The 18908-nt window shown below is 48.5% G+C and overlaps 2 protein-coding genes across 3 annotated transcripts in view; both read left to right on the plus strand.

Annotated features, from left to right (window-relative positions):
* LOC147722730 (uncharacterized) overlaps window positions 1-18908 on the plus strand; it is a 637985-nt gene that overhangs the window by 557271 nt on the left and 61806 nt on the right. The gene's annotated exons all lie outside the window — the stretch shown is intronic.
* Window positions 1-18908, plus strand: part of LOC147722731 (uncharacterized) — a 488139-nt gene that overhangs the window by 171449 nt on the left and 297782 nt on the right. For both annotated transcript variants that reach the window (XM_086965201.1, XM_086965202.1), the window contains exon 11: window positions 203-238. In XM_086965201.1, the coding sequence (XP_086821327.1) occupies window positions 203-238 (36 nt within the window). The remainder of the gene's footprint in view (window positions 1-202; window positions 239-18908) is intronic.

Genomic DNA, 18908 nt, shown 5'->3' on the forward strand with positions numbered 1-18908 from the left:
GCTGGCTTCCTCAAGCCGCCCGGAGTAGCGTCACCTCCAGCCTTCAAATGTCTAATTTTCCCCCTTACAGGTTCCACCTTTCCCCAATGTTGGTCCTTTCTCTGTGCCCTGTTTGAGCCCTTTTAAGCCATAGTTTGCAAAGCCCATGCATTTCCTTTTTCTTTCTAATCTATTTGCTTTTTTATTTGTTTTTTTAACACAGGGAGAACCAAGCACCAAGAGATTTAGTGGATTTGAGGTATGTCTTACTTTACATGTGCCAGATGTTTTCTCTGTGACCAAATACTTGTTCGGTGACTATTTCCCTTCCATCTATCGAAAGACCAAGAGGTAGAATGCTTTCACGGAGTGTTTGTTTGCATGGGGGTAATTTAATTTAAATTTAGAATTAAATCGATTTTTATTGGCAGACCACATGACAAAAAAATACAGTACGTTATTGTCTACAACCCTTTGGGCCAACGATTTCACGAGCAAGGGATAGAAAGCAGAGTTTATGATGCATGGAGCAAAAAGACCGGTGAGTAACACAGCATGTCGCCTACAACCCATGTCAGGCCGGCCACGTACAACATCTTGGATTAAGAAATAAACATATTATATGAATAAAATAAGAGCAAGTTCTAGGACACCACTCTTTGTTAATTTAAATTTAATTTAAAACTTAAGACGCCCAAATCGCCTCCGAAGGGGTATGTCTGCACTAGAGCAGTACAAGTGCAGAGCTAGCAGACAGTTAAACAGCAAAAAGTTCAGTTCTAAGGAGTTTCCTAAAGATCAAACGATCATCGCATCTTCCAAGTGTAAGGGGCAGTTGATTCCTTAACAATGAGACCATATAGGGAAAGGCTTTGCCTCTTGTAATTGGAACTGGGAATGTTAAGGAGACATTTCTTTCCAGAACGTAAGACCCTGCCCGGCTGGTAGGGAATGAGTTGCTCGTATAAGTAACTGGATTCTTTGCCATGTAAGGCTTTATGTTTAATGCAGCCAACTTTGGATTTAATTCTGTGACGAATGGGCAGCCAATTTAGTTGTTGCAAGAGGGAGAGGGAGGCTGTTCTAGGAAGCATATTAGTAACAAGCTGCGCTGCCGTGTTCTATACAACCTGTTCGAGGCATGTGGGCCGCTGAATTCATATCTGTGCATAGATCGCTGCCTAGTGTTGGGTCCGGATGATCGCACATTGTTGTCCTGGAAGAGTCTTCGAAGTATCACGAGATAGGTGGCTCCTCCCCTGGACTACAGTGCACATGGGCATCGACTCCATCCTCAGATTGTTTTTTTCCGCCGTTGGACTCTAGTCTGAATCGATATAAAACTTTCTTAAGGCCAAAAGGCCTTTAGTTTTTCTCGTTGGTATAGTTTGCGTTCGGTGCCCGATTTTTCCAGCTCAGTTCCGAGAAAGCTGCTCAATTCCAGAAAGCTGCGTGCTTTCGACGTTGAAGGCCCAGTCGACGCCAAAGACCTTATTGACGGACCATCATGGACCGGAATCCATTCAAGAGATGTCCCGTGTGCAACTCCAAGTATCCCCACATCGATGTCCACCCGGTGTGCAACAAGTGTCTGTCGCCGGTTCATGATGAAGCCAGCTGCATGGCTTGTTCAAGATTTCGATCCAAGAAGACTCTTGTGCATCGGCGCGCTGCGCGCCAGGAGGCCCAGCAGACTGCACCGGCGCCTGTGAACATATTCGATGCTGGGGATGAGGGAACTGACCGGGAAGTTAGTGAGAACCTGTTGAATCCCGCGTCGGAGGTCGACTAAAACTACGACGCGGACGTTGAAATGCTCGAAGCGGAAGAAGTCGTCGTCGATGAGGTAGGAGACTACGATGGGGCCTTTGGGGCCATGGAAGATAGCTCGAGCGAAGAGCTAACTCAAACTGACATTGGGGCCGAAACGCTTCAAAAGGCTCAGGTCGAGGGGTCGCCACTAGACCTTACCCTAGATCTTCCAGTGGGTTCTACGGCCCCGCCTTCGGGCTCGGCTACGGACATTGCTATTGAGCCGCACCCCGCGAAATCGAAACCGAAAGTGAAGACACCGGTCTCAACGTAAGTGAACACTGGTGCCCACCTCGAAACCAAAAGCACAGGGGTCTCTACCCAAGACAGGTAAGTAATGACGTTTTAGTAGTTAGTACGATTTTTAATGAATATTTGTAATTTTCAAAAGTAGCCACTTTGAAGAAATTTCACAGAGAAACAGTCAATGGTTTCCTATGGAAGAAATTTCGATTACTAGCAAACACGGTTGTGATTACTTTTGCGGTTCAGAACCAACAGGTATCAAAAATATACTCTTCTCAATTATGAATGGTCTCAAGTAATTACTTTGCAGAAAGGAAATAACTTTGTAAACACAACAGGTACAGGTGGTTGCAGTAGGCAACCCAATTCTAAACACAATCTAACATTGAGCTCAATGTGGTTTTCTACCTCAAAATGCAGCTTATAGTTTGTAAAGTACTTTTGTAATTCCAGGACTGGATCCTAGATTCAGTCCTGGGGTCTAAGCTGAAAACAGTTTAGTAAAAACGTTTTGGTTATTGCAATGATTTTTAAGGAATATAAAGATATTTTAAAAGTAGACACTTAAACTTTTAAGTGAAAATCTAGCAATGCTATCCAATAGGAGAAAATTCAGGTTACAGGTAAAGTACATTCTCGTTACTTTTGTAATCCAGTACTGGGCTAGGTCCAGCACTGGGATCTCTACTTAAGACAGGTAAGTAATTATGTTTCTGTAGTAGGTACGTTTTTTAAGGAATATTTCAAGTTTTCAAAAGTAGAAGAAATTTCATAGAAAAGCAGACAATGGATTCCTATGGAGCACATGCAGGTTACTAGTAAACCCGGTTAGGATTACTTTTGCGGTTCAGTACTGGACTTCAAGGTACAGTTCTGGGTTCTCTCCTGATCACAGGTGACTAGTTCGGTATTCAGCTGATTTAATAGGAATACTTGAGGGTTTCAAAACTTCACACTTAGAAGATTTTTCGAGTCAAACCAGTCCATGTTGTCCTACGGCAGGACAGTAAGTTATCCGTTTTCAGGTGAGTACTCGACTGGTGAAGTTAAGGTTCTAGGCATAGATTCAGGGGTCCACCAGGGTCAGGTATGTACAGATGGTACACCTCAGCGGCACAGGGGCAGCCGGGTGCAGAGGTAGGTAGCCCAATGTTATCCAATGGAGGGTTGGGGGCCTTCGGTTGAGGGCTGCAAGCAAGCAGGCCACGCGGCTGTGGGAGCTGAGCTGACCAGGGTCACTTACTCAAAGCAAGTGGGGAAATGGAGTAGGGTCGTAGTTGCACTTCCAGCGGCACTCGGGCGGCTGGGTGTAGGGTGCTTTTTTAGCCGTCAGGCGTGTCTTTTGGTGTCTGGAATCTTACCCTCAGCTGGTCGCGGTTGGGGGGGTCTCTGGTTCTGAGGCTGCAGGCGTCGTCTGGTTCGTCAAGGAGGGTCACTGGGCACTGGACTTCGGGTCGTAGTCTCTGGGGGGACGTCCTTGTGGTCTTGGTTCACTCTGGCACGGGCTGGGCTCGGCGAGTGCAGAGTGAGCTGGATTTGCGGGCCCTGGCTGGCACCAGGGGTTTGCTGTTGGAGCAGAGCCTCTGTTCATGGGAGTCCCAGTTTCTGACAGGGTCAAGGCAGGCAGGTCCTCCGGGGCTGTCGAGGTTGCTGTCTACAGAAGACGCCAGGGTTAAGCAGATGCAGGTTAAAGGATCAACAGGCTGGTAGGGCTGGGGCCAAGTCCGTTGTCGTCGTCCTTTTGTCCGCAGCTGCACAGCAGGTCGTCTTTCTTGTTTTTCAAAACTGGATCTGAGGAAGGAAGGTTCAGGGCAACCCTAAATACTGAATTTAGGGGCGTTAGAGGTAGGGCAAGGGCAGGGACCAATAGGTCCCTGTCCTTGGGTATGCACACCACCTAGCCTGCTCCTCTCCGGTTGGAGGGGGCAGGAACCTAGCAGGGATCCCCATCTTCAAGATGGCTGGAGCCCGGGGTTGTTTCACCTCGCCTCTCCCACCTGAGGGGTGGGGTTGGCACAGGCTGGCACCCCCCCCCCCCCCTTCCTGACGTAGGGTTTCCCGCCAGTCTTCCCGCCAGAGTGGTGGTCAGAGCTGATGCGAGCCAGTTGCTGGGTACATCAAATGGTCTAGAGAAGCTTCCCCCTGCCCATCCTGGGGGAAGAGACCTAGCACCTCGCCCAGGATGTGCAATTTTGTAGGCCCATCAGAGCGGGAGGCTCTCCACCCAGGGGTCCAGCAACATGTCTGCTGTGTGGCAGCCTAGGCAGCCTCTCAGTCCAGATGTGGATTGTAGGTTGCCCCAGTATTGGAACTTTCATAGATTCCCATGCTTTTTTTATCATTCCCCGTCGTCGGAATGGGATTCTCAGTAACAAAAATACCATAGCAGTAGGTACAAAAGAGAAAGAAAAAGGTCTAGGCCTCATTCCCTTTTGTAGCAGATCACCCTCTTTTTGTAAAAGAGATCAAACTTAGGCATCAGCAAATCAGAAGTGCCTCACCCCTTAGAACTCTCCTGAAGGAACCTCAGAGCCTCAGATTTTCTACCGCACGTTGTGCTTAGGGAGTCTCCTTTTGAGCTCTGCTCAACTTCTACTCTTCAGAGTTTCTTCAAGGTTTTTTTCTTCAGATTCTTTTCAGATTCACTTCAGATTGTTAGCTGCCTTCCAGGATGTCTGACAAGGAGAAGGCGGCCCTTTTCAAGCCATGTTCCACCTGTGGCAAGAAAATCCTTTTCATTGAGGATAAGCGTAAGGACTGCATCTATTGCCTCTATCCTGACCACAAGGCTGCGGACTGTAAGATCTGTCGCACCTTTTCAACCAAGACCCTCCGGGACCGTGAGGGTACACTTCTGACATGGCTCCAGAAGTTGAAATCCAGGAAGGATACGGTCTCCAGTGACAGTGAGGATACGGCATCGATATCTTCCTCAAGAAGGTCAGTGAAAAGGGGTAGGGGTTCCCCTTCTCCTTCTGTGGAGCGTCCTTCTAAGGCCTCAGAAAAAGACCCCCAGTGAGTCAGAGCCAGGGTCCAAGCAAATCTCCTCACCGAGGTGAAAAGGAGAGGGTAGGACCATCTACGCCTTCCAAGGGTGAGAAGACTGACCCAGCCTTCAAGAAACCCTCTTCCTAGTCTTCTGAGAGGAGTTCCAAATCCTCGACGACTAAGGCGTCGATGGCGGAGTTTCCGTCGATGAAGAAATTGAAGACTAAATTAAAATTGGTTTCGTCGACTAGCTCGTCGACGGGGCATTCGTCGACAAAGGGATAGTCTTCTAAGAAGGAAGCGTTCATCAGCGCCGACGGGATGTTTAGCGACGACAAAAGCGTTGACGACTAAGGCGTCGACGAGTACCACAGCATCGACGACGAGAGTGACCGCGTTGTCGACGATAATGATGATGATGACGACTAAGACAGTGTCGACGACGAGAGCATCGACGACTTTGACCACAGCTTGATTGTCGACAGTTTCATAGTCGACTACTCCAATCTTGTCGACGTGTGTGCAACCATTTTTCGACAGAACCGTCGACTATATTGTCATCTGAAAAAAGGATTACAATTTCAGTGACGAGAATTAAGCCGGAGATGACTATCTCCTAGGAGAGTGACCCCCTTGCCACCAGCTTTGCTCCTTGTGGAAGGGGAGTCAGATGAGGATGACCAGGACTCTTATAGCTATGCCAATAGTCCCTCTCAACTTCTGGTCAAATGTCAAGAGACGGACTCTGAAGGGGGATATGACCAGGAGGATGGTGGACATCATCAGGCGGCCCAATCACAACATTATTCTGGGCAGGATATTGTTACAGTACCATCTTCTTTCCTTCAAGACCTGCATAAGATGCTGCAGGACTCGAAATCTAAGGCTATTAGGCCAATTCTGGTTCCGGCAGTGCCTGCAACGGCTTCCTTGGTTTCTGCCTCAACGGCAACTCCTGGATTACCTGCTCAGGTGTCCCCTCAGCCTTAGACCTCTTTTCCGCAAGATCCTTCCAGGCCGGCAGATGCCCATGATGATTCCTCGGATGAGGATCAAAATTCGGATCATGACTCTGTACATACGACTGAATGGGATGAATACATCATTCCGGATCCTTCATCTCCAGTTCCGGATCCAGTAGATTCCCCGCCAGCGGAAATAGGTTTCCATCAGCTGATGGAAAGAGCAGCTGGTAGGTTCAAATTGGCCATGCCTGCGGTGGCCACGGATTGTTTCTTGTACGACTTCAAGGAACCCTTCAGGAAGACAACAAGGTCCATACCTATTGTAGATCTGTGGAAGGAAGGCCTGAAGGCTATGAAGAACCCAGCGACGGTGGTCCCTGTGCTACTGCGTCTGGGTAAGAAATACAGAGCACCTGACGATGGGCCAGCGGCCTTAACGGGCAATCCCAAGTCAGTTATTTCACAAGCAGCGCAGCGGAAATCTCGCAACCCCTCTGCTCCCTTAACTCCTCCGGACAAGGAAGGGCAGAGAATGGATAATGCTGGGAAAAGATTCTCGTCGATGGCGAGTCTTCTGGTGCGAGCTGCCAATGGCCTGGCGATATTGGGTAGATACGACCGCCAACTTTGGTGTGATGTTGCTCCGTTCCTAGACCAGCTACCTCCAGAGTCAACATCGGAGGCAAAAAAGATCTTGCAGGAGGGAAAAGCAACGTCAATAGAGATCATTGACTGTGCCATGGACATTGCATTGACAGCGTTTCGTTCCTTGTCTGGGGCGACAGTCCTCCTTCGCCAGGGGTGGCTTAAGGCTACCTGGTTTTGACCGGAGATTCAAAACAGTCCTGGATCTTTTTTGATTGGGAGGCATTATTTGGAAAGCTGATCGATGACACTCTTCAGGAAATCAAAAAGGACACGGAAACTGCCAGATCCTTGGGTACCCTTCAATACCGCAAGTCTCCTTTTAAGGGTTCCAGAGGTAATAACTACAGGGGATCCTATCAACAGCAGCGCTATTCATCCACGGGCTCGGTTTCCCAGCAGTACCGCCAGCCTGATCAACCGACATGAGGCCAATCTTCTAACTACTCCAGGCCTTACTGTAGGAGAGTAGGGTCTGCAATCCTATGGTCACCCCAGATTTTTGCTTTTTGCTTCACTGGTTTAAGACTTCTCTGGCTGTGGGCCTGCTAATCAGACCCACAGCCTAGCTGTTCTCTCTCAATTGACATCCATGTACTTTAGGTGCATTTACCAATTGGTATTGAGCCACTCTTGTAAGTCCTTGTACAGTGTACCATAGGTACCTAGGGCATAAGTGAACCTAAGGCCTACCAGGGGCTGCAGCATGTATTATGCCACCCCTGGCTGGCCATCCAAATCTGACACAACTGGCTGAACAATCAGCTGGGGCCAGGTGGTGTAATCACCCTTTGCTTTAGATGTAGTATACCTATATCTAATCCTAAAATGGACACATATACTCCTATAAGTTACTCCTATGGCAGGCCTTAACAATCCTGGAGGCAGAGTGCTTGGAATTATGTGAGATAGTGCTCTGGCATGAGCTGAGCCGGTCTACAACTTTCGGAACCAAGTCCTTTAGCTGTTTCCATGATAACGCTATACCATATACTCTTAAGTGCATTATAATCCTCGCGGTTATTGCTAACTTTGGCATAGCATTATCAAAACATGTCGAGTAAGGTGTCATACGAATTGGAATACTACCCCCTCGCCAATTCTGGCGACAGGGGTAGCATTCCACCCTTCTAGAGGGACACGACATGTATGTAACTGTGAACCACGGTTAAAGTTAACTCGAGCCTCAGCATCACAAAATGGTTGCTGCCACCACAGACACAAGTCTGACCTCCTGCTGCTGGGAGTCCTTCCAGCGAGGGAGGCTTGGACAAAGGGTTTCCTGCCTTGGGAGGTGCTAGCACCACCCCAGACAGGATTTTGTGTATTAGGTAGGACAGGCCTGAAAGGAATGAGACCTGCCTGGGGCACACAAGGTGCCCTGTGCATACACCGACTCAAACCAGTTGCTGGGGCATTCCAGCCCCAGCTCTGGCGCGAAACCGGAAGAGGATAGGGGGTGTAACCAACCCCCTTCCTGGTCCCACCCATAGGAGGGACCTAGTGATAGTACAGCCCCCTTTAGGAGAATAAAGGTAGGAGCTGGTCCCATTCCAAATTAGATTATCCTGAATTGATTTTACAAGAAGAAACTCTGGACTTCGACCTTCTGCTCCACAGAAGACTGAAGAAATCTCACTTGTGGGCAAGGAGTGTCCACCCTGCACAAGCAGACACTATCAAGCGTTCCAGCGGTTCACTTTGTCGTCTTCCCGAGTGGATCCAGACTTCAGAGCCCGACGAGACCCGGATTCCCAGACCTCTCCGACCTCTACCTACATCTGCAGCACAGCTGAGATCCGTGGGTGCGACGAGACACGTGGGACCGGCCATCTTGAAGAAACTGCACTTCGCTTCCAGCACGACTTCTGAGGTATCCTCGACAAAGTGCTTTGGGGATTGAGAAGCCCCAGCCCCGAGCAGCTCCTACACAGAAGACCAGCCCTCCAGCATCCACGAGATCTGCGTGGGGCCCTTTTGCTTGATTGCAGCTTGACGCGTTGTCTGGTCACTTGCCGGCTGGCTAGTGGCCTCCTGGACGACGATCCTTGAAATCCACACCGCTGGTCTGGTTTCTCCAGACTGGCCCTTGCTTCCCTGCAAAGGAGAAGCACCCCGGACCCTCCTGGTCCGCACCAGACGCTGATTCCACTTACCGCACGGGTTGCCTTTGCCAAGGCCTGTTGACGCGGAATCCGGTTCCAACACCGCCGACAGCGAGAGCCTGCATGGTACAGCTCGTGACTCCATCCTGGTCGTCGAAGATGCCTCCTGGTCCACGTGGCTGCAGAGTCAAGCGTCCACTCTTCACCTGATCGTTACAACAGCATCTGGTTTCTTCCTGGTCCCACTCCAGTCACTGGCTAGTGACTTTGAATATTGTCCCCTCTGCTTTCAGGTCTTTAGCTTCCCTGATCCACCCTTGGATCACACCGGACACCTTCCTCCTGGTCGCCTGCAGCATCTTTTCTTTCAGGCTCCATAGACTTCAACGCAGAAACCCGACACAACTTCGCACCTATGCACCCGCAGCCTGTGGGTGAGGTAACAAGAGCATTTCGGTGCTCAAGGGTAGACTGACTCTCCTAGTGTCCAGATTCACAGTAGTTTTAGTCCTAACTAGTCAGGATTGTCCGTACTCACCTTTTTCTTGAACTGTACTGTCCATAGATGTTGTTACGCATCTCGCGTGCGAGTTCACACTCTGCACACGCGTTCGTGGGCCTCCTATTACTTACCTAAAGTTAGGGTAGTGTAGTCCCAGTGATCCTACAGCCACTGGACAGCTCCATTCCTTCTCTCGACTTCCTTATACCACTTGTTTAGTATATGGTTTGTTGCGTCCCTAGGGCAACATTGTAACTCGTGCAACTTAACGTATTTTTCTTAAGAGTCTTGTCATGTGCCTAGCCCTCTGACCTCATAAAGAGTTCAGAGGTATATGTTAGTTAATAAACATCTTGTTTGTTTTCATAACTACCTGTGTGGTGTCCTTTCATTTGGTATTCAAGGGGTTATATGTGGTAAAACAGCTGGCTTCACATGCCAAGAGTTTAGCCTAAGACTGCTTTGTCCATGCTACCATTAGGATAGCTGTTCTATAAGGTTGACTTACAATCATTCACCATAAGGGTTGTTTGGACTGATAAAAGGTGATCACTAGAACTAGTGAGCATCATATATCAGGCCAACTTCTCACACTTACAATAAGGGGAAACAGGTTGGCCGAGGACGGGATTCGTCCAAGCGCCAATAGCGGCCTCCTGGGTCTTCTTACTGGACCCTCCTCCAGGAAGTCATCAGTTGGAAGCAGGGTAACCAAATACCTTCAGAACTGGTCCAAGATAACATCGGACCATTGGGTGCTCAACAGCATTCGGAAAGGACATACCTTGGAATTTTCGCAAGTCCCTCCACCCAAGCCCCCGGCGGCCATTCCATCGAACACCTGCGACTTGAAGTCCAACAGATGCTCCGGAAGGGAGCGATAGAGCCGGTTTCCTCCAATCAAAAGGGACAAGAATTCTATTCCAGATTCTTCCTGGTAAAGAAGACGCTGGAGAAATGGCGCCCATTTTAGATCTCAGGGAGCTCAACACCTATCATCTCCCTGTCCTTCCGGATTGTCTTTCCAAGACATATTGCGGCTCATCAGTCCAGGGGATTTCATGGCCACGCTCGATCTTGAGGACGCGTACTTCCATTTCCCGATTTACCCGGAGCACAGAAGGTTTCTACGATTCACAGTAGCCAAGAGCCACTTTCAATTCAGGGTTTTACCCTTTGGTCTTCGCTCAGCCCGAGGATTTTCACAAAGGTGCTGGCGCCTGTAGCGGCATTCCTACGAAGAAACCATTTTCAAGTCTTCCCCTACCTGGACGATTGGTTGCTGAAGGCCCCGTCCAGGGACGCAGCGCGGGACGCTGTTGGGGCCTGTAGAAACTTGTTTCAAAATCTGGGGCTCACTTTAAACAAGGAAAAGTCATCCCTAATCCCATCCACAAAAGCGCGTTTCTTGGGAGCCATCCTGGATTCAATGCTCTCGAAAGCCTTTCCGACCCTGGAAAGGAGGGAGAAACTATAAGCATTGGCTCAGGACTTACAAGAAGGAAGGTGGCTTTCAGTACGCCGCTACAAATCTCTGCTGGGGGTAATTTCATCATGTATTCCCCTGATTCCTCACTGCAGACTGAGGATGCGTCCTCTACAGGAGCAACTAGACAACCCATGGAAGCAGGTTCACGGATCGTTCGAGGACAAGGTGACAGTCACTCCAATGATGAGGGAAGCGGCCTTATGGTGGGCAGATCAAGACTACTTGTCCCAAGGTCTATCCTTCGTAAACGACCTGTCTCCTCAAGTAGTAACGAACGCGTCATTGTAGGGTTGGGGAGCAGTGATGCAAGACCTGCATGTCAGCGGTCATTGGTTTCTTCAGGAGCAACAGCTCCACATTAACCTTTTGGAGCTAAGAGCAATAAGACTGGCTCTGCAAGCTTTTCTTCCCCGCTTAGGTGGTTCGCAAGTGCTTATCAGGACGGACAACACCACGGCCATGCACTACGTGAACAAGGAAGGAGGAACCAGATCTCGTCCTTTGCCGCAGGAAGCTCAACCGATCTGGGAATGGGCGATACTTCAGGGAATATCGCTAAAGGCGGAACACTTGCCAGGAATACTAAACGAGAAAGCCGACAGACTGAGCAGGTCATCCTCAGTCAGCCACGAGTGGGAATTGAACCAGTGAGTTCTGGAAGAGGTCTTCAGCCAGTGGGGCAGACCGGAGGTGGATCTCTTTGCCACACCGACCAAAGAGAAATCCCGGTCTTACGCAAGCAGATTTCACCACAGAGGGTCACTGGGGAATGCGCTTTCGATAGCCTCGTCAAGAACATTTGTCTACACCTTTCCCCACCATCCCTCTGATCCCGCGGCTCATCCGGAAGATCGAAGTGGAGCCGTGCAGGATGATCTTGATAGCCCCTGTTTGGCCGAGACAGTTGTGGTACACGGAACTCCATCTGTTGTCGCAAGTTCCTCCTCTTCCTTTGAGGATTATACCAGATCACCTCACAATGTCCGATGGACAAGTTTGGCACCCAGATCCACAGTCATTACTGACAGCATGGCTCCTGAACAGCAAGAGTTTATGAATCACCCCATCTTAGGCGAAATTAAGGCGGTACTCTCCCAGGCAAGGGCTCCTTCAACGAACAGGACTTACCGTCTTAAATGGAAAAGATTTTGTTTCTGGTGTAGGAGAGAAGATTGACACCTTTGCTTCCAAGCCTCATCAGCTCCTACCTAATCTGCTGTCCCTGGCCAAGTCTGGACCAGCCCATTTGTCAATTAAGGTTCATTTGGCGGCCATTTCGAGATAACGAAGGTCTTGGTCTGGACCTTCCTTGTGTTCTTCCAGGATTGTCAAACAGTTTCTTAAGGACTTGTTCAGAGTCTATCCACCAGTGAGACCTCCTCCTCCTACTTGGCATCTAAATCTAGTCCTTTCTCAGCTCATGAAAAGCCCAATCGAGCCAATTCATCGTTCTGACATGAAGTTCCTTTCATGGAAATTAGCTCTCCTCCTCGCTCTCACATCGGCTAGGCGTGTTGGAGAGTTGCAGGCCTTTACTATCCAGGAGCCTTTCCTACAATTTAAAAGGAACACTGTAATCTTGGGAACTAACCCTAGGTTTATGCCCAAGGTACCCTCGGACTTCAACTTGAACAAGCCGGTTATTCTGAAAGCGTTCTTTCCTCAACCGGCTACACCAGCGGAAAAGACACTGCATTCTTTGGATGTACAACGGTGCTTGAAATTCTACTTGGAACGTACTAAGGGATTTCGGAAATCCTCAACTGTTTGTTGTCTTTGGGGGTCCAAGCAAAGGTCTCCCGCTATCCAAACAGGGGATATCCAGATGGATCACAAGTGCCATTCTACATTGCCACACTGCGTCAGGAAAACCTCTGACTGGCAGGATTCGTGCACATTCCACAAGATCCGTGGCATCTTCAACGGCCCTCTTTGCGGGGGTACAGATTAAAGACATTTGCAGAGCTGCTACCTGGAGCAGTGTTTACACCTTTACTAAGCATTACTGCTTGGAGTCCTTATAACAAGAGGATGCATCAGTGGGCCAGGCTGTCCTGAGGAACCCCTTCCAATAATTGGTGAGCTTTCCTTTCTATCCCGCCATCCGTTGTTACACATTTAGTATTTTTAAGTCATGTTGGCTATTGCAATGGATTTATGACACAATGTGTTTTTTTTATTACTAACTGCTTACTACTCTGATACAAAAGCATGGGAATCTATGAAAGTTCCAATACTGGGGCAAGAAAACAAGTTACTTACCTGTAACGTTGGTTCCCCAAGATTGGTAACTGTCATAGATTCCCATGCGCCCACCCTCCTGCCCGGGGAAAGCTCAGCCTACAACAGATATGGTGACTGATACACAAAGGCTACGAAAATCTGAGGCTCTGAGGTTCCTTCAGGAGGGTTCTAAGGGGTGAGGCACTTCTGATTGGCTGATGCCTAAGTTTGGTCTCTTTTACAAAAAGGTGATGTGCTACAAAAGGGAATGAGGTCTAGGCCTTTTTCTTTCTCTTTTGTACCTACTGCTATGGAATTTTTGTTACCGAGACTCTCATTCCGACGACTGGGAATGATACAAAAGCATGAGAATCTATGAAAGTTACCGATACTGGGGAACCAAAGTTACAGGTAAGTAACTTGTTTTCTTAGGTTTCATGGGGCATACCAATGCAAGAAAGACGGTACTTTCTCACACCGATATCCAGAGAAACCTATTGGGCTCCCTACACTGCTTTGCACCCAGCTGCCTGCGTGCAGCTGGTGATGTACTTTTCGTGCTGCCCTGGACCTTGCCCACCACCCACCTTAATTCCTGGAAATTGATCTTGTAAGTCGTTGTACTCTACCCGTTTGCAGAACTTGTTCTTTCTTCCATAGCATAACATTGCACTGTCCACTTTCTAAAAGGAAAATAATTTCCATTTAGAAACATACTTACCAGAATGATTTTCCTCTGATGCCGAAACCTATATAAAGATACTTGCTATTTTTATGACTTGGCGTGTATAAAATGTATTGATCATTGTATGTATTTGAAAATGTCTTGCACTCTGTTTTATGCCTAAGGTTGCTCGACCATGCTACCCCCAACAGAGCACTTTGAGATTGCATATCAAGCCCTTTTCTACATAAGGTAACCCTTGGATTCTTTACACAGTATAGCAGAGTCTGGTAACATATCTCATAAACAGCCAGTTTCCTACAGGCACCAAGAGAAAGTTTCAGGAACACTTCACCCGATCACGGCCAGGAGCTACACCACTTCTAAGGAGACAATGCCTCAGTCGTACCCGACTGTCTCGTGCAAGCCATCCGTCATCCCTATGACCCTTGCTTACTACCACCTCTTCGTGATTATTTCTGTATCACCGGATCACCGATCAGAAAACATGCGCCGCTCACAGCCCTGATGAGTCACAGGCGCTGTCCTTTTGATGAAACACGTGTCGGCTGGCGTTTGTAAAAATACAAAGAAAAGAAGACTTATATAAAGTTTAATATATTGTCTTCACCATACAACCGGTGTCCATTGTCTTGTCTCAAACTACCATATTACTCAAATTTGTTTCTACCTCACGTGTGCCCAGTACCTGGTGTATGTTTTGTATGGTGCTCAGGCATTTTGTGCCCGACCACCTTTGAGATTTTTAAATTAAGGCCTAACACCACATGGACTGCTAGGACTACAGTGCGCACTACTTGAATTAAAATTATAAACATTCAAACCAACTTTTCAAATTAACCCAGACTGTATACAATATAATCACATTTATTTAGGTCATCATAGAATCATAGAAATAAAGGCTGTTCATAGAATCACTTCATATGTCATTTACAATCCATTATATTTGACAAATTTCATGAACAATTTAGAAATTAGGTGTGAGTGCCCGTCTCGCTCTCAATTATCAGCCTTAATGGGGCCGCCGGCTCCGGCGCAATCGGATATGTAGGGAGGGTAGCTCGTAATATGGAGTGGATGCGTCCTATTGCAAACAATTCATGAATGAACAGCCTTGAAAAAGGGTGTTCTCTGTCATAGAGAAGACATGATCATTCAGGAATAGATCGCCTGTTTTATTTAATATCAAACATGGCCAACGTGCGTTGTACCAGTGTTTCTCCCGTGATGAGGAGCCATGAAGGATTTGGGAGTGGTAAAGCCGGTGAGTACAATAAGTCTAGACCCAGAAGTCTCTGTAGTTTCTCCCATGCCCAGCCAGTGGTGGACACAGTCTGTATGTCAATTGGGTCCCTAGGGATACCCTTGGGAAGTACATTGAACAACTTCTGAGGAAGCACAAAGTCTGCTTCCAGTCTCAGGAAAGGAACCAGTGCGTCCGGGTGGTACCAAGCATATGCATACCTGCACTGTGCTGTTAAATAGTATAAATAAAAATCCGGAACGCCGAAACCTCCCCTTTCATACGGGAAGGTCAAAATCTGCCAGTTAACCCCAGGTCGCCCACCCCTCCAGACCAATCTTATATGATGTCACCGTACCTGCAAAAAAAAAGGATTGAGTTAGGGGAATGGGAATATTATTAAAAAGATATAAACATTTAGAAAACACTCATTTTATGAATGATAATTCTACCCGCCATAGACAGTGGAAGACGCAGCCATCTTTCTACTTGCGTTTCCAAGGAGCTTACGGCCCGGTCATAATTTAAACTAATTATATTGGACGTGTCCAGATGTATGTGCATGCCGAGATACTTGACTGTGTCATGGCACCAATCAAGGGGATACCCACAATCCCATTGGGTAGTGCTGCGTGTCAGTGGAAAAACCACTGACTCGTGCCAATTTTATGCGGAGTCCCGAAAAATGGCCAAATCCTAATATTTCCAAAATGATTGGCTCAAGATTAGTCTGTGGGTATCTCACATATAAAATAGTGTCATCTGCGTTAAGCGATACTAATAATGGACCAGTGCTGAACTGCAGACCCCTGTAAAAGTGACGCTCCTGGAGGTGTCTGACTAAAGGATCCATAGCTAAAATAAACAGTAACTTGGACAGTGGGCATTCCTGTCTTGTGCCACGTGTCAAGCGAAAGGGTTGAGATAGCCTGCCATTGATTTTCAGTCTAGCTGTGGGACTAGTATACAAAAGAGCTGTGGTGGAGACAAAACCCTCAGGCATCCCCATGCGGTGCATCACTGAAAGATAAAAGGCCATTTCAAAGAGTCAAAAGCCTTCGCGGCATCCAATAGTACAGCCGCAGCAGGGATCATGGGATCTATCCTGTGAATAACTGCAAAAAGGGTCCGGAGATGAAGTGAAGTGGTGAGGAACGAACCCAGACTGAGCTGGGGAAATAATAAATTCCATTAACAAAGAAAGCCTGATATGGATAACCTTAGCTATTATTTTATAATCCAAATTGGATAAGGAGAGGGGCCTGTACAAGCCACATAGAGAGGGGTCTTTGCCAGGTTTAGGAAGAAGAATGACAGCCTCTCAAAGTAGGGGGAAGAATTTGCTTTTTCAACGATTCTGCATACACCTCTATCAAACGGGGCACTAGAATGTCTTTGTATGCCGTATAAAAATCTCCTGAGAACCCATCTAGGCCTAGAGCAGAGGAACCTCTGAGCGCATCTATGGCTTCCACAATACTTTCTTGGGATATTGGAATAGCCAGGAAGTCCTGCATATATTTCTCAAGGTAAACAAGTGCAATTTCTGATAGTCTTACTGGGCGCCAAGATCGCTGTCTATTCTGGAACTATATAGGGTTTCACTGCTTGATCTGCACTGGCTGCCAGTGGAGAAAAGGGTGTCCTTCAAGGCACTGTGCCTTATGCACAAGGCGCTTTATAAGACCGGCCCCATCTATTTCCAAGACCGGTTCTCCTGGTATGTGCCCAGCAAGAGCCTTAGATCCAGCTCCACATTTATGGTTGCGGTATCTAGAATCAAATGAGCTAACTGGGGTGGCAGAACGCTAGCCTATCAGGGAGGAAAACTATGGAACTCTCTTCCACTGGTTCTCTGCACACAGCCGGCGCTGCAGGTATTTAGGAAGCAGCTAAAGAGCTGGCAATTTCCACATTAAATGAATGAGGTCACCTGGTCTTTCATCTCTTCTTTCCCCAACCCCCCATATACCAATGACTCCCTCATTTTCTCTGGACTGAATCTGCTCAGCGCTAAAACACCCTCTGGTAATGCGCGGATTATAAAATCATCTCCATTTGTTCATTCATTTGTTTTGAAATGATTCAAGAATGTGTCACTAATCTCTGGGGTAGAATGAACCGACTGATTGACTGGGGTGTTAATTTTGGTAATGTATGCTCTGCTGTACCGGGGACGGAGCATGTGTGCCAGAATTCTGCCCGGTCGTTCGCCCTCCCCGTATCTCCTGGCCATGTGATGTTTACCCAAGTGTAGTAGTTCTCTGTCTGCGGTATCACAAAATTCCACTAATCAAGCCAAACTCTGAGTTTCCACTTCCTCAGAGGCGTTCTCGAGCAGCTCCGTATCTAATGCCGATATGTCCCTCTCGGGTGGGGGGGGGGAGAACGACCCGTAGAAGAAAAGCTGTTCCACTCAGAGGGTTAGATATAGAGTAGCGCTTTATTCTGCATGCCAAAAGTCTAACAGAAACAACAGGGCTCTCGGGGTTCCGAGAACGCAAAAAGGTCCACAGATCTGGACGGTTATGGCTTCCTGGTACGGCCGGTGTGTATCGTCTTGCAGCAGGGGTCCACGTCTCAACCACCGAAGGTATCCGGCTCCAAAGGCACTCGAAATAAGGAAAGAAGAAACCCGGGGTTACTGGCGCTGCCAGACAACTGAATAGAAAGGAGGAGGAAACGGGGGGTGAGGGGATCACCAGGGACCGCTACCACAGTGATAAAACAGAACCTGCAAGCGTTTGTGTGCATACAACCGGGGGGGGGGGGGGGTGGGTGTGCGCGAAAAACTCCTCACACACGTCCCGTGACCACCCACCACCCCTACCCGTTCCCTACCTGTGAGAAGACCAGTCCCCTTAACCTGGCCCGTACCTTGTGGAGCCACACTTATCCTCCTGAAGGGTGGCGGGGCGGAGCGTGGTCTCGTTGGCCTCCCGGCTTTCTCTCTTCTCGGGGCGAAACGGCTTCCAAGTCCTCTTTCCTGGCTTCCTGGGACGATACCGCTTCTACGTTCTCTCTCCTTGGGGCAGCGTAGTCTTCCCGAGACTCTCTGGATGGCTCCTGCTCTCATGATCCGCTCGCCGCGTTCTCTTCCGGGTCCCGCGCTGTGGGTGCCAGCGTCGTTCCTGATTGGAGGGAGGGTGATGACGACCGCGGCGGAGTTCCCTTCTCCGGGAAGGCCCACGCTGCCTTAAAGGCACCGTATCCGATCTGTGGCTGGGGCGGAAAGGAATACGGGTTAATTTCTTCATCCGACCCGTGGCAGGCAGGGACCTCCTGACACCTCGACTCTGTCCCTCTGCGGAGCACGCGCTACTCACTCAGCACTCACAGTCAAAATTGAAGCGTACCTAAGGGGGGGTTAGTCTAGCAGCTATTCCCAGCAACTATGCGGCAGACGACAACCGCACCGAAGCACCGACCGGCGCACCCCGCTCATCTCTTATCTCTGCTGCACCACTCCACCTCAGCGACTCCAGCAGGGCTCGGGCCGCAACTCTCGGAGCTCATAGCCGCCTCACACAGCAGCTGGTAGCGCCGGATCGGGAAGTTGCCGGGCCTTCAGAAAGGGATCGCTGGAATCCTCCACACTTCATAGCAGCAGCGGTGGGCTTTCTGTGTGCTCAACTTCAGGACTTCATGATGTAAATTAGCAACTAGCAAGTCCGGCCGACGGAGCTTCAAGTGCAAGCGGCCATCTTGGACGCTTGCTTGGCCACGCCCCCACCACTTCTGTAAACTTGCGTTGCTACTTGGTGCATTCTGATTCTTTCAAATCTTAAAGAAGACACCTCCAGTTACTGTTAATGTATTTTTGCCTTTTTGGTATTCTACTCATACAGTGTTTATTTTAAAATTGGAATTTTGTGTTGTGGGACGTTTTTTAGGTTTCGCTGTAAGCTCTGCCTCCAGAGAAATCTAGTTTCTAGTATGGGTGCCTTGAATACGCCCCTCTGCTTCATTGGCTAGCTCCATAAATGGAGGCTAGCCATTGGAACAGAGAGGCGTCCGTCATGGCCG

Source organism: Lissotriton vulgaris, chromosome 4_1, assembly GCF_964263255.1.
Source record: "Lissotriton vulgaris chromosome 4_1, aLisVul1.2, whole genome shotgun sequence".
Classification (NCBI taxonomy): domain Eukaryota; kingdom Metazoa; phylum Chordata; class Amphibia; order Caudata; family Salamandridae; genus Lissotriton; species Lissotriton vulgaris.